The 19555-nt window shown below is 41.8% G+C and overlaps 1 protein-coding gene across 1 annotated transcript in view; it reads left to right on the forward strand.

Moving 5' to 3' along the window:
• The window catches only part of ALK (ALK receptor tyrosine kinase), a 1019362-nt gene that overhangs the window by 931335 nt on the left and 68472 nt on the right, over positions 1 to 19555 (forward strand). The window contains 1 exon segment of the mRNA XM_020983767.2: positions 6173 to 6335. Within this exon segment, the coding sequence (XP_020839426.1) occupies positions 6173 to 6335 (163 nt within the window).

Here is a 19555-nt window from a genome sequence, read left to right on the forward strand (position 1 = left end):
TAAGGAAACTGAGATCCAGGAAAACTAAGTGATTTGCGCGCCCCCCCCCAAGGTCACACAGAGTCAGGATTTGAACGTAGGTCTTCTTAGCCCAGAACCAGAGGTTTCCACAGAACCACTATGACAAAACCACCAAAAAGAAAGAATGAATCCCACCACTCCAACTGCAAACATCCTTCTTTCTCTGACTCTCATCCCACACTCACTGGAGGAAACATTTTCTCCCATTTGCTTCAGGGAAAGGTTATATAACCAGGAGACAATAAATTCGGGAACTCTGAGCTCAGTATGCCTCGATTAAGGTCATTAAGCTTGCTGTCTCCTCAGCAGGCAGGAGGGTCCTCCATCATCATAAGAGAATGTGCTAAGCATTATTTGTTTGGGAGGGATGCTTTTAATTATAATTCCTCCCCAGATTTTCTGCCTCTGCCTCAGATACAATTCCACATCCTGCTTGGCTCTGCTCAGCCCCCTGGGTATCTCCCTGCCCAGCTTCAGTGGCCTTTAAAGTGCTAAAGGTTCTTCTTGGGTTAATGTGCAGGTAAAGTTGAGCTGAGGTAGGAAGAGGGAGGGAGGGCAGGAAGGGAGGACTGCTGAGAAGACAGCCTGAAGGACCCTAGAGGCCACAAGTGACCGCCACCACTGGCTAATAGCAAGGAGCCCATCCCCCAGCTGAGCAGAAAAAAATAGAATCCTGGAGTACAATCCTACTGTTAATAATGGACATTATAGAACACTTTGAGGTTTGCGAAGTGGTTTCCAAATGTGATCTCATGACAACTCTATGAGGTCCATGCTCTAGATATTATCCCTATTTTATAGATGAGGAAACTGAGGCTGAGAGGTTCTGTGATTTACCCAGAGTCACCACAGCTGGTCAGTGTCAGAGCTGGAATTTGAACCCTGGTCTTCTTGGACCCAAGACCAGCACTCTATCCAATATAGCATGTGGAAGTCATTTAATATAGGCTTTGCCCAAAGCATGGCTCCCCTCCATACATCTACAGCTGCTAATGAATAGCAACCCTCTCCACCTCCTCACCCCCCTCAAAATAAGAAATTCACTACTGAGCAAATCAGGCCATTCCATTTTGAGGATTGGCACTAATTGTTAGAATGCTCTTCCTTACACTGAGTAGATGTCCCCCTCGAGGTGACTTCCACCCACTGACACTCACCATAATAACTTACATTCATATCAAGTTTTTAGTTTTCCTCACAGCCACCCTGTCAGGTAGGTCCTATCATTACCCCAATTTCACTTATTTCTACACTTCAAAAATCTATGATTTTTGTCACCAAGGGCACCCACTCCACCAAGACAGATCACAGTCTCTTCAGCTTAGTAGGGAGTCATTGCCTGATTGCCAATCAAATAATGATTCCCTACAAATTCAGCCAGGCTGGTCCTTAGAGATCAGACATCCTGTCCATCACTGGGCCTTGAGGGACAGTGTAGTACAATGGAAACAGTCTCCTCCTACTTCTAAACTGTGTGACCTTGGACAACTCACTTAACCTCAGTTTCCTCATCTGTAAAATGAGGTCATTGGAATAGATGACCAGTTAAAATCCCTTCCTGTTCTAAATCTAAATATATGAATTTCCAGAATTTGCACAAATCCCTTATGTGGAATCTGACATGTACCCGCACCATAACTCATAACATCTCCCTTTTACAAAGCATTTTTACAGACATAATTTTATTAGATCATCCTAACAGAGGAATTGAACCACTATGTAGCCTTTTAATTCTCAACGACAGATCCTTTGAGGTCCCTTCTGGGGCTGAGATTCAAGAATTTGGGAAACAGGAAATTAGGGAAAGCTTGCATTCTACTGAGAGAAAACGTACCAATAAATACAAGATATGAATGAAATAATAAATAGAAAGGACAAAGGGGATCAGGAAAGAATGTGGAGGGGATGACGCTTGAGCCAAGGCTTGAAGGAATGTCGGCATTCTAAGAGGCAAAAATGAGGGAGTACAGACCAGGCATCGCAGGTGACAGCCTCTGCAAACTCATGGAGGTGAGAGATGGAGCAGTGTACACAGGGAATAGCTCCTCAGTCTCCTTTCCTCTCCCCTTCCTATTCCTCTACAGTTTCCTCTCCCCTGGTACCTTCTCTTTTTTGTCTTCCTTGCCGCTAAGATAGTTTTGTTTTTCTTTTACCTTTGGCCTTCTTTAAAACTGCCTCCTTCCTCCCTCACTTCTTCCCCTGTATTCATGCAGCTACTGAGGCACATAATTTCATCTTACTGCCTGCTTAACACTCCAAGCTGAAATGTCATTGCCTCTCCGGAGCTATTAGAGAGAGGGAAGGAAGGAAGGAACGAAGAAGAGAAAAGGAAAAAGAAGAAAGAGGGAAAAGGAGAGGAAAGGAAGAGAAAGAAGAGAGAGAGAGAGACAGAGAGAGAGAGAGACAGAGAGAGAGAGAGAGAGAGAGAGAGAGAGAGAGAGAGAGAGACAGAGAGAGAGACAGAGAGAGAGAGAGAGAGAGAGAGAGAGAGAGAGAGAGAGAGAGAGAGAGAGAGAGAGAGAGAGAGAGAAAGAAGCTTCCTGCGCATATCCTGAAGACTTAGAAGGGAATTTGTTAACGTGTACAAAAACAGCACCCTTCTCTCAAGCAGTCCTGGAACCTGGTGGGCCACTGGAGTTAGTTTGTCCTCTCCAATGAGCCTGCAGGAGAGAAAAAGAGAATGAGACACACAGCCAAGATCTCTTTTCAGTTTTCCATAAGAGCTTCTCTTGCTAGAGTGTGGAAGACAGTGTGATTCCTGTCTTTGGGACTTTGAAAGGGGCTCATAGGTCACTGGAGATGTTATAAGAACTCTGGTTTCCATGGTGAGAATAAAATGAGAGTCATTGAAAGGGATTGATGAAAGTCAAGGAATTAATATTCCACTGAGCTGTGATTTCAGTGGAGTGAATCCTCCCTCCACTAATGTAGGCCTTCTTAGGAAAAGGGCATCCAAAGTTGCTCTTATCAACGAAGGGATCACCCTATAGCCAACCTGTTGATGGACCCCTCCAAACTTTGTTGCGCTGGTCCTTAAATGACACCCATTTATCCATCCCTAGATCCATACTTAAAGCCCCATTTGGTAGGACTATCCAAAGCTTACATTCCTCAGGCATAGCCTCAAAAGGCTATGGAGACCTCCCAGGGTTGTTGTGATGATCAAATGACTTCCTTTAATGCCCAACTAAAATCCTCCTTTCTACAGGAAGCTTTCCCCAACCTCTCTTAATTCCAACACCTTATCCTGTACATATCTTGCTTTGTATATGTTTGTTTACATGTTGTCTTCCCCTCTAAACTGTAAGCTCCTTGAAGGCAGTGATTGTCTTTTGCCTCTTTTTGTATGGACAGCTCTTAGCACAGTGCCTGGCACTTAGTAGGTACTTAATAAATGTTTATTAATTAATTAATTGATAGGAATGGAATAATGTATAATAAGGCTAAAAAGCAGGATGGGACCCAGCTTCTAAAGGACTCTTTGAAAGACAAACACATAGTTAATATTTGATCTTAGAGGTAATAGGGAAGCACTGCAATTTACTGAGTAGGGGAGTGACATTATTAGACGTACTGTACACATTAGGAGAATCACTATAGTGGCTGTGTGGAGGATGGATTAGAGTGGGAAGATATTTGAAGTAGGGAGACCAATGGAGAAGCTATTACAATGGTATGGGCAAGAAGTGACAAGGACCCAAGCCCGCAAGTTGGTCATGTGAGTGGAGAAAAAGGGATATATACATGAGATATGTTGTAGAAGCAGAAATGACAAGATTTAGCAATTAATTGAATATTGGGGTATGAGTGAGGAGTCAAGGATAACACAAAGGTTTTTGAACCTAGGGGAGTAGAAGAATGGTAGAGCCCTCAACAGAAAAAGTAACCTTCCAAAGAGGGATGGGATGGTGGGGGTAGGGGGAAAGGGTTAAGGCAGGTAATGAGATTTGAAATATCCAAAAAGCAGTTAACGTCTCAGGACCGAAACTCAGGAGAGAGATTAGAGCTGGATATATAGATCTGGTAATCATTGTATAGAGATAATTGAATGAAGGGGAGCTGTTGAGATCACCAAGTAAGAGAAAAGAGGGTCCAGGGTAGAACCTCAGGAAATGTACATTGCTAGTGGACATAATACATATAAATAATCAGTGAAGGAAACTGAAAAAGATCAGTCTGATTGGTAAAAGGAGAACCAAGAGACAGAAGCAATGTGAAAACCCAGACAGGTTATATAGGGGAAAAAGTGTTAAATAGTGTCAAATGCAAAAGAATGAGAACTGAGAAAAGGCCATCAGATCTGGCAGTTAAGAGGTCATTGGCAAATTTGGAGAGAGCAGAGCTAGAAGGAACCTTGGAGATGATGGAATTACAGATTTAAGGCTGAAAGAGATCTCAGAAAGCATTGAGTACAATCTCTTCATTCTAAAGATGAGGAAAGTTAGGCACAGAGAGGTCATGACTTTTCCAGGGTCATACAACCAATAAATGTTTAAGGAGAGATTTAAACTTGGATGTACTTGAAGTCCAGTGTGCTATTCAGTGTGCCATGCTGCCTTTCGTCATCTGGTCCAATCCTTTCATCTTACATATGGGGAAACTGAGGCCCAGGGAGATTAAAGTAAACTCATTCCACTGCTTCCTAGTCAAGTTTCAGTGACTATGCCCTACATGTTCCCCTGCTGTAGCTATCCATTTTGTTCAGTAAACCAAGAATATCTAACCCAAAAGAATCAGTGCCAGCCTGGTCCTGGTTTTTTCCATTTTCTTCCTTGTCCTCCCCACCCATTCCTAAACCAGAGTTCTCTTCTCTTGACTTTGCAAAAGCATTAATACCATTGGATGGGCTCAGTTCTCCTAACCTATTAGAGGGAAGAGAAGGGAAAAAAAATGAGAGAGAAAAAGGGGAAGAGTAAGAAAAAGAGGGAGGGGAAGAGAGAATATTCAGAGCAGGAGACAAAAAACAGGGTTCAAGTCATAACTACCTGTGGTACAGTGACATGGAGCAAGGCTGCTGAGCCCTGGGGTTACTAATCTGGATGATCACATGCACTACTGGCCATTTGAAGCTGGGGGTAAAGTAACTAGGTCTGGGGCAGAATATGGACACAAAATAAAATGCCTAGCAGAGATAATTGGCTTCATGCTCCCTACAACTGTCTGTGGTGATTTTAGGGAGCTCACACTGCCTTTATTTTACTGTTTTAATCTTTTTCCAATTAAGGGAGTTAGCAGTGCGGGTACTGAAGCTTTAGGTATGGCTTGGAAATGGTTGCGATTGAGTTTCTGTCCCATGTCGAATTCTGTGTTAGGTGCAATGAGCACAGCCCCTGCCTCCGGGAGAGGAGAAGAGAAATGAGGTCAAAAGAGAACAAAGATAAAGCAAAATCTTACTCTGGTTATCATCATTATTATAACAACTCTATCAATAAGGGTGGGATCAGAGGGTTTAGAATTAGAAGGGACCCCTTCATTTTACAGATAAGGAAACTGAGGCACAAACGGGTGAACTAACTTCCAGTGATAGTAGGTAGCAGAGCCTCCTCACAGAAGTAGGGGCCTGTGGCTGGGAAACATTAATCATAATCATGTCAGGCTGGATTGATAGGTTTTACTGAATTGGGTGGGTTGGTTGTTGTTTGTTTTTTACATTTTGTCACAAAAGATAATTCAACGTGTAGAGGAGAGATGAGGGATATATTCAGAAATGAATGTGAAATGTGATATATTCAGAAATGATGTGAGACAAAATATATCATTAAAAATTTTGAGTAGCTGAGTCAGCATTTAGACCTACCATCTTATGATTCTCAGACAAATGCTTTGACCCATTATAGCACAATGCCTTTTTTCATATAAGGTGTGTGTTTAACTGCTGAAAAAAGTAGGATAAAGGAGTGGGATGGGGATAGTCAAGGAAGGCTTCTTGGAGGAGGTGATATTGGACTCAAGGATGGGCTTCATGGGTACCTGCAAAGACAGACAAAGATACAGTGGAAATACAGACTAAACAGAGGAACCGAGAGAAACCTGGCTGTGTACAGGGCTCCCCCTGGTGGCAATACAGGGGAGTTCTCACCTTCCATAAGAAAAATTGAAGGGAAAAGAATGGCCATTGATTGATTCTCCTTTTTCTTGTCTTTTATTACAGTTCACTGGCTGTTCACCACATGTGGAGCCAGCGGGCCCCAGGGTCCTACGCAGACCCAATGCAACAATGCCTACAGGAATTCCAATCTGAGCGTGGTAGTGGGCAGCGAGGGTGCCCTGAAGGGTGTTCAGATCTGGAAAGTGCCAGCCACCGACACATACAGGTGTGTGTGTGTGTGTGTGTATGCTCATGCGTGTGTGCTCATGTTTGTGTGTTGGAGGGCAGAAGAAAGGATGATCAAAGCAGTTCTAGCTGGGATGGAGGAAGGAAGAAGGCAGACAGAGGGCACAGCCCACCTTTTCAATGTAATTTGAGTCCTGGGTGCCTTTTTGAATGGAAAGACATTCAAAGTCTTCTGTAAGCACCTACTGTATGCAGAGCACCATGCTAGGCACAGATAACTTCATAGTGCCAAGAGTCCAAGAGGGGAATAGTACAAAACTACTGATAACTGGAGTATTTCATTTATATAAACCTTTACAAAGAGAACTTTATTCACAACCTGTGTTCTCTGAGTATTGTTATACTCACTTTTCAGATAAATACACAAAGCTCAAAGGGGATGTCATAGTTACAGGATTAATTTAAGATGGAGACATTCCCTCACACCCACTCTCCCTACTCCAAATCCAATATTCTCTTAGATCCTTAATAAATTGAGATTGATTCCATTATATCCCACTATTTCTCATACAACATGTGTGCATTTGCATATATAGGGAGACATACATATATTCATATATGTACATATATAAATATATATTAAATATATATTAAATATATAGATATAGATATAGATATAGATATATAGATATGGGACATCCATGTGGCAAGCTCCCCGTGTGGAAATTCCTTCCATTTGATGCAGCTGGGCAATTCTACTATAAATTATAGTCTTAGACAATTGCCCAGGACAATGCGAGCTTAAGTAACTTACCCAGGGTCCTACAGCTAGTATGCATCAGAGGCAGGGCCTGAATAATAACTAACATTTATATAGCGCTTATTCTGTGCCAGACACTGTGCTAAGTGCTTCACAATTGTTTTCTCATCTGGTCCTCACAACAACCCTGGGAGGTAAGTGACGTGCTTATCCCTGCTTTATAGATTGTAGAAACTGAGTTTCCACACCAACAGCAGTTAAGTGACTTGCCCAGGATTACACAGCTATTAAGTGTCTGAAGCTAGATTTGAACTCAGGTCTTTCTGACTCTATGCCCAGAGCTCTATCCATTGCACGACCTCACTGCCTTTCTTGTCTTCAAGGCTGGCCTTCTTTCCATTATGCCATATTGGCACTCAACATAGAATTTCATAATGTAATAATGATAGTAGTAGGTGGTTGTTGCTTTTCCCATATGTAGAAGATGCTACTCACCCTCCCCTTCCCCATCTACAGGGTTGTCATTCATTCATTCATTTATTCATTCGTTCACCATACTATGTTAAGCACCTAATCTCTGCAGAGCACTGGGCTAGTACCTGGAAAGACACAAAGATTATTAAGACATGGTTGCATGGGGGCAGCTAGGTGGCACAGTGGATAGAGCACCAGCCCTGAAGTCAGGAAGACCTAAGTTCAAATCCGGCCTCAGACCAAACACTTGACACTTACTAGCTGTGTGACCCTGGGCAAGTCACTTAACCCCAATTGCTTAAAAACAAATAGATAGATAGATAGATAGATAGATAGATAGATAGATAGATAGATAGATAAGTAAACAAATAAATAAATGAATGAATGAATGAATGAATGAATGAATGAATAGATAAATAAATGAAAAGAGAAAAAGACATGGTTGCATGAGCCCTGTTCTCATGGTAAATACAGTGCAGCAAGGGGATACAGTATATATATAGATATACATGACTATACAATAAATTATTCAGTAACTATAAAACTTTCCAGAAGGTATCATGCAAAGATGGTAAGTCTCTCACTTAAGCTCCTAAGTCAGAATGCCAACTTTGTGAAGTCTGAGAAGAGAAAGAACACTTTTGAACTGGCATGAGGGGTGATGGAGATCAGGGGAGGTTTCATGGAAGAGGTTACATTTGAGTTAGGTCTTGAATGACGAGTAGAGAATATCAAAAGGCAGACATGGAGCAAAAGGGGAGAGGCATTCCAGGTGCAAGAAACTATGTGATTTGATTATGTAAATATTTATTGAGTGAATGAAAAAGTATTTACTAAGTGCATAGTAATTGCAAAGCATTGTGCTAAGTTCTGGAGATGAAAATGAAAAATAAGGACAATCCCTCCTCTCAAGGATTTTGTATTCTAAAAGGGGGGAGACAGAGCATGGAGCTTAAGAATGTAGGCATCTTGAGAGTAAGAAATATCCTGCTCTATTATTTGGCTGAAAGTCGGGTGGGAAAGATGAATGGGCCTTAGGGTACAGTGGCAAAGCAGATAGAACTACCTCTTCTTTAATATCATTTCCCCTGATACAACCATGTCTGTTTCTGATGTTGATCCACATGGGGATGCCAAGAACTTTCTTTTCTGGGTCTTGGATCGCTATGACTTCTGAAGAAGTTGGGAGCTCCTGCATCTCCTGTATCAGAGATAGTTGCCTGGTCACATCTCTGCAAGGGCTGCACTCCTTGGACAGTGGCTGGGGGAGTGGGGTTAGAAGCAGGACCAATCAGGTAATGGGGCGCTGCTCTTGCTGGATCTGTTGGTATCTGGATCCTGGGCTGACTTGACAGGTCTCCAAGGGGCAGTGATGGTGAACATGCCTAGAACTTGCTGCCTCTCATTTCCCCTGAAGTCAGTAGCAAGATACCTACTCTAGGTAGAACGCTGGGGCATACTTGCCCCAGTGGTGATGGTTGATCCTCATTGGTGTTGGTGGTAGTGCAGATGGCAGGCCCTTTCTCTAGAAAGTTTGCTTCCCTGGATGGTGGCTGCAGGGGCCAGGCTAGTGGTATAGATAGGTTGTGGTTCAGGGGATACATGAGGCACCGTCTTGGGCTCTCCAAGAGATAGAGACGATTAAGACACAGTCTCAATCCACAAAAAAAGCTTTACAATTATCAGGGGAGAGATGGAAAGAGTACTAGGTCTGAAATCAGAGCCTGGGTTGAAATCCTACCACTGATGCTTACCACTTGGGTAACCTTAGACAAAAATCAGGAGCCAGCATTTCCTCATCTATAAAATAAGGGGGTTGAACTGGAAGGCCTCTGAGGTCACCTCCAGCTCTAGGTCTATGAGGCTAAATTATTTAGCCTCCCTTGGTCTCAGTTTCCTTATCCGTAAAATGAGGGGGTTGGGCTGCATGTTAAATCTATGATTCTATTTCTTCCTTGCAACAATCTGCCCCCTCCTGCAACAATATAGCACAGGGCTGAGTAATGCCATTCCCCTCCCCTACTCCAACATTTAAATCCTCTGGGAAGGAAAGGATGAGGGGAGTAGTTTTGTTTGTTTTCTTTTTTCTCCACTAAATGTTTTCATGGCAGAGCTGCCCCCACTCTTGGGACCAAAAGATAAGTGCATTTATAGGGCTGTTCTTGCTGGAGTGAGTGCTTTTAAGAAGGCATTCTATATGAAAGTGCGATAATGAAGTTTGGTTACAATTAAGTTAGCAACTCAATGACACCAGGCAGTCTCTTGGGAATCGTGTTCCAAAGACAGTATTTGCATTGGCCTGGCCCTTGGCTACCAATGACCTCCCCTGTGCTTGCCATTCCAACCCTGTCTCCTTCCTAGATAAGACAGCACAAGCCTTGTAGGACAGCAAGCTGGGATCAGGAGGAGAAAATGGAAAGGAGGTGAGTGACTGGCTCTCAGCACACATGTACTATGTGTGCACTGGGGCATCTATGCTAGAGACCTCCTCTAAGAAGTCCTGTGAGCCTGGAGTAAGCTGGGAGAGGATAACAAATTCTTGTGGTAATATTGTCAGGCCACCTTTGTCCATTCTCTCTTCAAAAGAGAATTCAATTGGGTTCAATACAGTAAAAGCAGTAATTGACCCTTAAACTCTTAGTTTTCCACCTGTAAAATGAGGGAGTTGAATTTGTTCTTTAATAGATAGAATTTATGTAGCACTTCTAGTTTTACAAACCCTAATTCTGTTTCTTTTATTTCATTTGAGCTTTACAATAACCCTGGAAAGTAAGTGCTATTGTTAGCCCCATTTTACAGATGAGGAAAATGAGGCAGAAAGAGGTTAAGTGACTAGCCCAGAGTCACACAGCTGGCAAGAATCTAAGGCTAGATTTAAACTCAGGTCTTCCTGACTCCAGGTCCAGGGCTCTATCCACTGTACCACCTAGCTCCCTTCTAATTCTGAATCTATGATTCCGTGTGCCAGGTGCCAGGGATGCCAAGACAAAAATGATCATTGGAGAAAAGGTCAAAAGAAAGGACTATCTACAGCCTGTAAGGGAGGATGAGCCCTGTATTTAATCAATCAAACAAAAAAGATTTATTAAATTCCTGCTCATGCCAGGCTTTGTCTAGCTACTGGCACTACAAAGACAAAAATGAAACAGTTTGTGCTCTCAAGGAACCTATCTGAGTGCTCTACTGTGCTCCAAGCACTTTAGATATCTATCAATCAGTTAACAAGCCTTTATCAAGCAGTCGTCATCCAGCCCCTTTTCCCATTCCAGCCTTATCTGAGGAGGGGAGGCAATGATACAACCTCCAGAGCTACAAGGGAAAGAAAACTACTTGTTGAATCAGAAATGGGGAGAAGCCAAAATCGCTCACCATTCCCCCAAACCCACAGACGCCTCCTCTCAGTGGTTAACTCACCCTCTAATCCACACGTAGATGGATTTAATAAATTAATAATAACCCCAAGCAACTAGTACTCTCCAGCCTATACCAGCTGAGCTCTTAGACACCCCCATGACTATACTGAACTGCCATTTTCCTGGTGGGGACAGTGTCCAAATGTAAACCCTTCTTTCAGTCTGGGGTTCACTCATTGGGCTTTCTAGTTAGAAGTTATTTCCAACAGGTCCGTTATTACTCTTCCATCTTAACCACAAGCAGGGCATTCAGGAAGTAGTAGGAGAACAGGGATTCTATTTCCCCAGGAGTATCCCTGAAAGAGGAATGGAGGTACAACTGGGGATTCAAACTTAGAGGTTCCCCCTACACAACCCCTCACCTAGTGCCCCTGGTTCTTCTTTCTGCCACTTTCTATATCAACACCCACATCGCGGAGTTTTTCCTTATGACAGCCCTGTGAGGTAGATAGTGCTAATATGCTCTTTTCTAGATCATAGAATCCTGGAGCTAGCAGGGTCATCAGAGGTCATGCACTTCAATCCATACCTTAAAAATAATCCCAACAGCAACATGTACCACCTGTAGTCATCCTGCTTGTGTTTGAAGGGCACTTTACTTGAAGGGAGGCTATATTCCCTCCCAAGTGCCTTCTCCCTGTTGATTATCTCCAGTTCATCTTGTATCTGTCTTGTTTATACACACTTGTTTGCATGTTGTCTTCCCCCTTAGACTGTAAGCTTCTCGAGAGCAGGGATTGCCTTTTGCCTTTCTTTATATGTCCAGTGTTTAACATCGTACCTGGCCCATATGATGATGGCTGACCAACAGCTTATTTTTGGAACTAATTATCCTAGGTCTACTCTCTGCAGAAGTTATTGTTGTTCAGTCATCTCAGTTGTGTCTGACTCTTCCTGATCGCTTTTGGAGTTCTCTTGGCAAAGATACTGGAAAGGTTTCCTATTTCCTTCTCCAGCTCATTTTTACAAATTTTACAGATGGGAAACCGAGGCAAACAGGGTTAAGTGACTTGCTCAGGGTCACATAGATAGTGTCTGAGGCTAGATTTGAACTCAGATCTTCCTCAGGGTGGCACTCTATCTACTGTGCCGCCTAGCTGCCCTTCTGCAGAAGTAGCTAAGAACGACTCTCTTCTTCCACATACAGCCCTTCAAACACTCTAGCTATTATGTCCACACTGTCTTCTCTTTTCCTGACTAAACATTCCCAATTCCCACATTAATATTAATTAACAAATCCCCTTTCCTCAATTCTCTCTTAAAAAGAGGATTCAGTTTGGTTCTCTTATGCCATCACCTCAAGGCCCTTTACCATCCTGGTTGCCCACCTTTAGACATCCTCTGGCTTATCCATAATCCTCCTGAAATGTGCACAGAACCCTCCAGCTGAGAAAAGTCTGATCTGGGGAATGTGCAGAGGGATGATGTTCTTTTTACTCCTACACTTCCTGCTTCTCTTAACATCACCCCAGACAACATTAACTCTCTTGGCTACTGCATCCATCTGTTGGCTCACATGGAGGCTGTGGTCTACAAAAAACTCCCAGACCTTTCTCAGCCAAATTGCCCTCAAGCTATACTCACCCTGCCTTGAACCTGGGAAATTGATTTTTTTTTAAATCAAGTACATGAGGCCTTTCCCGATCCCTACAGCTTCTCATACTTTCCCCCCACACCTAAATTACCTCATATTTGTTTCGTGTGTATAGAGATATATAAATTTTAAATATGCATATATTTAAATAGATATAAATAATATATAATATAATATATAAATACATGTATTTATATTAAATATAAAATTATTTATAACTACATAAGACATATTAAAATATAAAATATATATTTAGTCTACTTATATGTGTATACTGTTACCTCTTCCACGTTACAGGGGTTAGGGGCACAACATCACCATGATATAGAAAATGCACATAAAAATTTTTAGCCCTCCCTTTGTACCAGAGAAGAAGTCTGAATTATTATGGTATTAAAAGATAAAATATGCTGATATCATACAATACATATATTTTATGCATTTCTGAGTTTCTGAACTTTTTCTGTGTCATCTGCTGGCCTTCATGTATCATTTATAGCATCTGCAAAACTCCCTAAAAATTCCCATTAAATTTCTTATGCCACCCCACGATATATCAAAACCATGATGGGGAAAGTCATAATGTAGAAGGAATAACTTTATATTGTTTCTTCTAATAGAATGTAAGCTCTTGAAGACAAGTACAGTTATGCTTTTGCCTTTATATTCTATATCTTCCAGCACAGTGCCTGGCACATAGTAATAAATGTTTCTTGATCACTTGACTGATCCCTTTTATACTTCATGTTATTCATTTTGGCCCATCATTCTAGCCTGTCAAGATCTTTTTTATGCTAATGTTATCATCATCCTATGTTATTATTATATATTATATTATTATTATATTATATTATATTATATTATATTATATTATATTATATTATATTATATTATATTATATTATATTATATTATATTATATTATATTATATTATATTATATTATATTCTCTCTCTCCCCATCCCTGTCATCTGCAGACTTGATAAACCTGTCCAAGTCATTGATAAAATGTTAAACAGCACAGAACAAATAGTAGATCTCTGGGGTCTTTTGATGGAGACCTTCCAAGTTCACACTGAACCATTAATACAAATGAATGAATGAATGAAAAAAAAAGCATCACTTAAGACTTACTATGTACAAAACACTGTGCCAAGTGGTGGAGTTACAAAGAAAAGCAAGGCAGTTGTCCACACTCTTATTCTGTTACCATTCTTTCTGAGTAGACATCCTATAAGTTCCTAGAGGGCAGGGACCACTTCATCTTTGTCTTTGCCCTTCCCCTGCCCAGGGCCTTGCAAGGAGCCTTATACTTCGTAGGCACTTAACTTCTTGCTTATTGATGGTTGGATGGACATACCATTAAAGACTACTCTTTGGGTCTGCCTGTACTGTCTTATATCCCATATGTTTCCATCTTATACATAAGAATAACAAGAGAGACTTTGTCTAGTGAGGCAGCTAGGTGGTGCAGTGGATAGAGTACTTGGCCTGGAGTCAGGAAGACTTGAGTTCAAATCCAGCCTCAGACACTTCCTAACTTTGTGACCCTGGGAGAGTTACTTAACCTCTGTTTGCCTCCTTTTTCTCTATTGTAAAATGGGAAGGGTTGTTGTAAGGATCAAATGAGGTGATGTTTGTAAAATGCTTCACACAATCCCTGACACATAATAGGTGCTTAATAAATGCTTATTTCCTCCCCTCCCAATGATGGAAAATGAAGTTCAAAGACAATAAAGGACTTGTCCAAGGTCACATAGCTAGAGAGTGTTGAAACCACAATTTAAATCCAGACTTACTGAAGCTAATTCCAACATCCTTTCTACTTATCCAAGGATTTCCAAATGCTTCATAGAACTTCAAGGCTATAAGGGAATCAATCAATCAACCTGCATTTATTAAGCATCTGTTACATGTCATGTCCTACAAGGGGAAAAAAAAGAAACAACTTTTTCCCTCCTCCCACCCTACCAATAACTACCTCCCAAGAGTTTCAATGGGGTTGTAGGCAGTTCCAGCATCCCTCCTGCAAGAATATCAGAAGCTTTGGCATTCATCAGGCACTCTTTGAATTGCTGCTCATCTTTTATTTTAAAAAAATAAAGTAAAAAAGAATAAGACATCAACTGAAGCAGGGAATAATAGCCTATAGTCAATAATACAAAACTAAAATCTACTGTGCATCCATCCTGTGGTAAAGACAAAGATGCATCCAAAAAAACCAGCAATGGCTTGTCAGGCAAAATATCTTATAATCTGGGGCAGCTAGGTGGCACAGTGGATACAGCACCAGCCCTGAAGTCAGGAGGACCTGAGTTCAAATCTGGCCTCAGACAAAACACTTGACACTTACCAGCTGTGTGACTCTAGGCAAGTTGCTTAACCCCAATTGTCTTTTAAAAAAAACATCTTATAATTTCTAGCAAATTGGAATCCCTACATGACATTCCCCACGTGAATGACATACTTTGTTGTTGGTCAGTAAATTGTTTATAAGTGATTGGGGAGAAGCTTCAGGCATGCAGTTTATAGCAATTACTCACATGTGGCTCTCGGGTATCTCCATTTGTCAGATTCAAAGCTTCTGAAACAAAGGACCCAAGCATGCCTACTCTGTCCTGCCATCTTTTCCCATGGCTGGGGATCAGATGAACTTGGACTTCCATTCTTACACTCAGCCCTCCCTCTATGTGTTGTTGTGAGGATCCCAGGATCAAATGAGTTAATATTTGTGAAGCACTTAGCACAGTGCCTGGCACATAGTAGGCACTTAATAAGTGCTTATTTCCTTTCCTCCTGCAGAAGGTGGCTTTGACTTATATCTTGAAGGAGATCTAGGGATTCAAGGCAGAGGGGAGGGGAGAGAACAGTGAAAACATGGGTAGAGTCAGTGCAAAAGCCCAGAAATGAGAGATGGAGCTCCAGGTATGAGGAACAGCAAGGAGGCTAGCATAGCCGGAGTATAGAAACATGGATAGGAGATGACTCCTTATATGCTACTCACCGTCATATGCTGGATAATCTGATTATATCAGCTTTAAGCCAAAGGAATGAATTATAATTTTGGAAGTTTGGACATCATCAAGCTAATGATGGGAGGAAGCAAGACAGGAAAGGGGACAAGGAGACTTCCCAGGGTCTCTGATATCACACCAACAGATGCTTACCTCATGATGTAAGAGGAGGGTTAGATTTGGAATGGGAGGATCTTGGGTTCAGGTTTTGATGCTACTTTTTTAATATATTTTATATTATTTTTACCCTTGTGACTCTGGGAAATTCACTTCACTTCTCTGGAAGCTTGAAATCTGTAAAATGAGAGGGTTGGGCCAGAGGGTCTTTAAGGTTCCTCCCAACTCCAAATCTGTGAGTCCCTGAGTCCCTACCTATTCACTATTCATGAGGCCAGCCTTGTTCTTACGCAAGATTTTTATGTTAGGAATATTTGACTTTGACTCCAATATAAGCATATCAGTCTTGATCTCTCATGCTTCTATTATTAGTATCCCTACAGTACACTCAGAGATAAAACCGGGGCAGTGCAACTGGAACTTTATACTGGCATGGGGGGAGGAGGAAACTTCATCCCTGTGAGGTTCCTCCAATTCCCCTAATGAAAGGAATTTTCAGGAAGGGAGATATTCAGGGGCTTCCCAACCTGTTCTGATCTGACTAAGAGGGCACTTCATGGCACTAGACCCTCTGGGGAAAGGGTTATACTCCTCTGCACCAGCCTGGGAAAAGAATAGCTCAGGCACTAGGCATTTCCCCATGGCCAAGTAATAGAGCTAAGAAAGAATTCCTGAGATCATAACCCACAATACTCCCACCTCAACTGAATTTGTCACAAGTAAAAAAAAAAGTCATAGCTGTGGCTGAATGCATTGTACTATCTGAATAGCTGAACTCCTGGCCAAAGACCTAGTCAACAAAGTGCTTAGAACTGAGAACTGGGCCAGTGCTTGGCAGCCAGAGGTGAGGAAAAATAGAGACTCAGAGAGGGAAAATATTTAGGCATAAGCAACTTGTAAAATATAACAATTTTTGGCTCAATTTAAATCTATGAAAGAGTTCAGAGTGATTCTTAATACATGCAAATTTATGTAAATATTATTCAAAGGGAGAGGGGAGGGGGAAGGAATGCTGTTTCCAAGTCATCACATAGACAAGTGTAGGCCCAACAGGACTGTGACTTTATCTACATGACAGGATCACTTACAAGCAAACTGTATCTTTGGTGTTGAAATGAATTTTTCACGCAGATCTACATGGCACCAAAAATATGGAGCAGCTGCATGGGAGGTCTCAGTGGATGTGGAGCACAGCTGGCCACCATCTTCTGTATTGTCATTGCATTTTATCCATATTACACTTGGAAACCATAATCAAGGAGCCTTTCCCAGTGTTCTCCTCTTTGGGCTAAATGATCTGGGTTCCTTTAACCTTTTATTAGATATCCTCTTCCCCAACCTTTTAATTGTATCAGTGATCTTCCGAAATTTCTCCAAGTTTTCCTTGTCTCTAAAAACTAGGTTCAGTATTCTGTGAAGGGCTCTGAGGGAGAATTGCTTTGCAGTTTGTACATGCTGCCATCCAAAGTCTACATCCCAGTGCCATATCTGAAATTTAACAGCCCCCAAACTGACTTCTCCACAATTATCTTGTCCCACTTGCCTCCATAGACCCTCTGTTCAACATGTCACAAGCATTCTCCCTTCTACCCCTCGGCTCACGCCCTCCGCATGGAATGTCCTCCCTGCTCCTTTCCTTCGAGCCCCTCATAAAGTCTCTCCCAACTGCCCTAGGATTATAATATTGTAATGTTTTGCAAACCTTAACAATTTATGTAAATCAGTTATTTTTATAGACTTAGAGGTGAAAGGGACTTTAGAGATCATCTAGATCTTTTTTTTTTCTTTTAAAGCTTGAGTCTCCCCATCTCCCTATCTTACCCAGACTGGAAATGTAGAGTCTACTCACACAAGCTTTGACCTCTTCCATTTCCAATCTTGGTCAGTTTAGCCTCTCTTTAGGCAACCTGGTGGTCCCTGCTCCCAAGGGCCCACCCTACTAATGTTGCCCCATTGGCATAGCCCACTGAAGTTCAGAATTCCCCAGCTCAAAAGATCTACCATCCTCAGCCTCACCAGCAGTTGGGATTACAAGTGTGCCCTGGCAACATTATTCTTTTGACAGCCAAAGAAGCCAGGGTCCATAGAAATTATATAAGAAGCTATATATTCTATGCTAGAAAAACTAGCAGCTCTCCAGGCAGAAGACTTGGGTTCAAATCCTGCTTCTGATGCTTACTATCTGTATGATGTTGTACGGATCTTCTAACCTCTCTGGGCCTTGATGTCCTTGCCCCTTATAATGAAGGAGGTTGGGCTAGATGGCCTCTGAAGTGCCTTTCAACTCCAAGTCCATGATCCTATCATCCAACAATCCCATATGACTTACCCAAGATGATGCAATGAGCAAGAAGTAAAGCAAAGCTCGGGTCCTCAGACTCCCATTCCAAGGCAGGTGATCTCTCCTTCTCTGAACTCTTATTGTCTTTCCTATCTGTACCATTGATCTGGTACTTAAGGTTTGTACTACTTATCTCATGTTCGTAGCTCAGCTAAGTAAGCTCCTTGAGGGGAAAGACCCTCTTATAGCTCTTTGTATCCCCTAGTACTAGGACTGGTAGTTATCATAAGAGTTTGGTGGTTGTTGTTGTTGTTTAAAAGATGATGATAGACCCAGGATGAGGTCCACTATGGTTCCCCAGATCTCTTTCTGTAATATGAAGAAAGAACCATCCATCTAGCATTTGTCATTGAGAAAATATTTTAAGTCCTTGCCTGAGAATCAAGTCAACAAGCATTTATCAAATGCCTGCTATGTGCCAGGCACTGTGCTAAACACTGGGGATAAAAAGAAATGCGAAACCCTCATGGAGCTCACAATCTAATAGGGGAGAGAATATGCAAATGACTATATGCGTCCAAGATATATACAGGATAAATTGGGGATAATGTCAGAGGAAGGTACTGGCATTAAGGAGAATCAGGAAAGGCTTCTTGCAGAAGGTGGGATTTTAGTTGAAGGAAGCTAGGGACTCCAGGAGACAGGGATGAGGAGAGAGAATGTCCCAGGCATGGGAGACAACCAATAAAAACTCATGGAGTCAGGAGAATTGTTTTGCAGCAGCAAGAAAGCCAGTGGTGGTTGGTCATAGAGTACATGGAAGAGAGAAAAATGTAAGAAGACAGGAAAGGTAGGAGGGGGCCAGGTTATAAAGGATCTAATAGAAGAGTTTACATTTGTCCCTGGAGGTTATAGGAAGCCGCCGGAGTTTATTGACTAGGCGAGTGACGTGGTCAGACGTATGCTTTGCACGGTTCAACTTACCCATTGGAGCCTGATGTCTCTGATGAGTTTTCAATATTAAACATTGCTTAATCATAAATGTGTAAGATCATTAGCTCTAGAATCTAAGCATCTGGCTTCAAATTTACTACCTAAGTAACCTTGGGCAATTCATTAAATCTCCATTGACCTCAGTTTGCTCATCTGTAGAATGAAAGAATTGGCCAAGATGGCCCCTCACATCCTTTGATCCTATGAGCCCGAGTATGGGTGTAGAAACCACCATGCACGTGTGCACATGCAGAACTGTCTCCTGCTATTGCCTCCCTGATGCTCTTCAAAAAGTGCTTTGGATTGCAATCCACTGGGGTTTGAAGATGTAATGCAGTCACTTCTCCCTGACAGCTAGTCTATCAGGGGAAATTTGTAGCATAGATACTAACAGTTCTAATGTCTGGCCACTCTTTTTATGTAGTGTAGAAATTAAGTTCTATTTTTCCTTCTTGCTTAACTTCATCTTTATGACCTGGGAGGCAACTGAAGTAATGGCATTTTCCCACCAGACCGTTTCTATTAGAATTCCTCCTTGTTGTTGTTTTCCACATACATATTTCTGAAAGGAAAGCCTTCTGGGACAATTGATTTAAAAAGTCTTTGCTCATAAAC

This window comes from Phascolarctos cinereus, unplaced genomic scaffold, assembly GCF_003287225.1.
Source record: "Phascolarctos cinereus isolate Bilbo 61053 unplaced genomic scaffold, phaCin_HiC Scaffold_2;HRSCAF=192, whole genome shotgun sequence".
NCBI lineage: Eukaryota > Metazoa > Chordata > Mammalia > Diprotodontia > Phascolarctidae > Phascolarctos > Phascolarctos cinereus.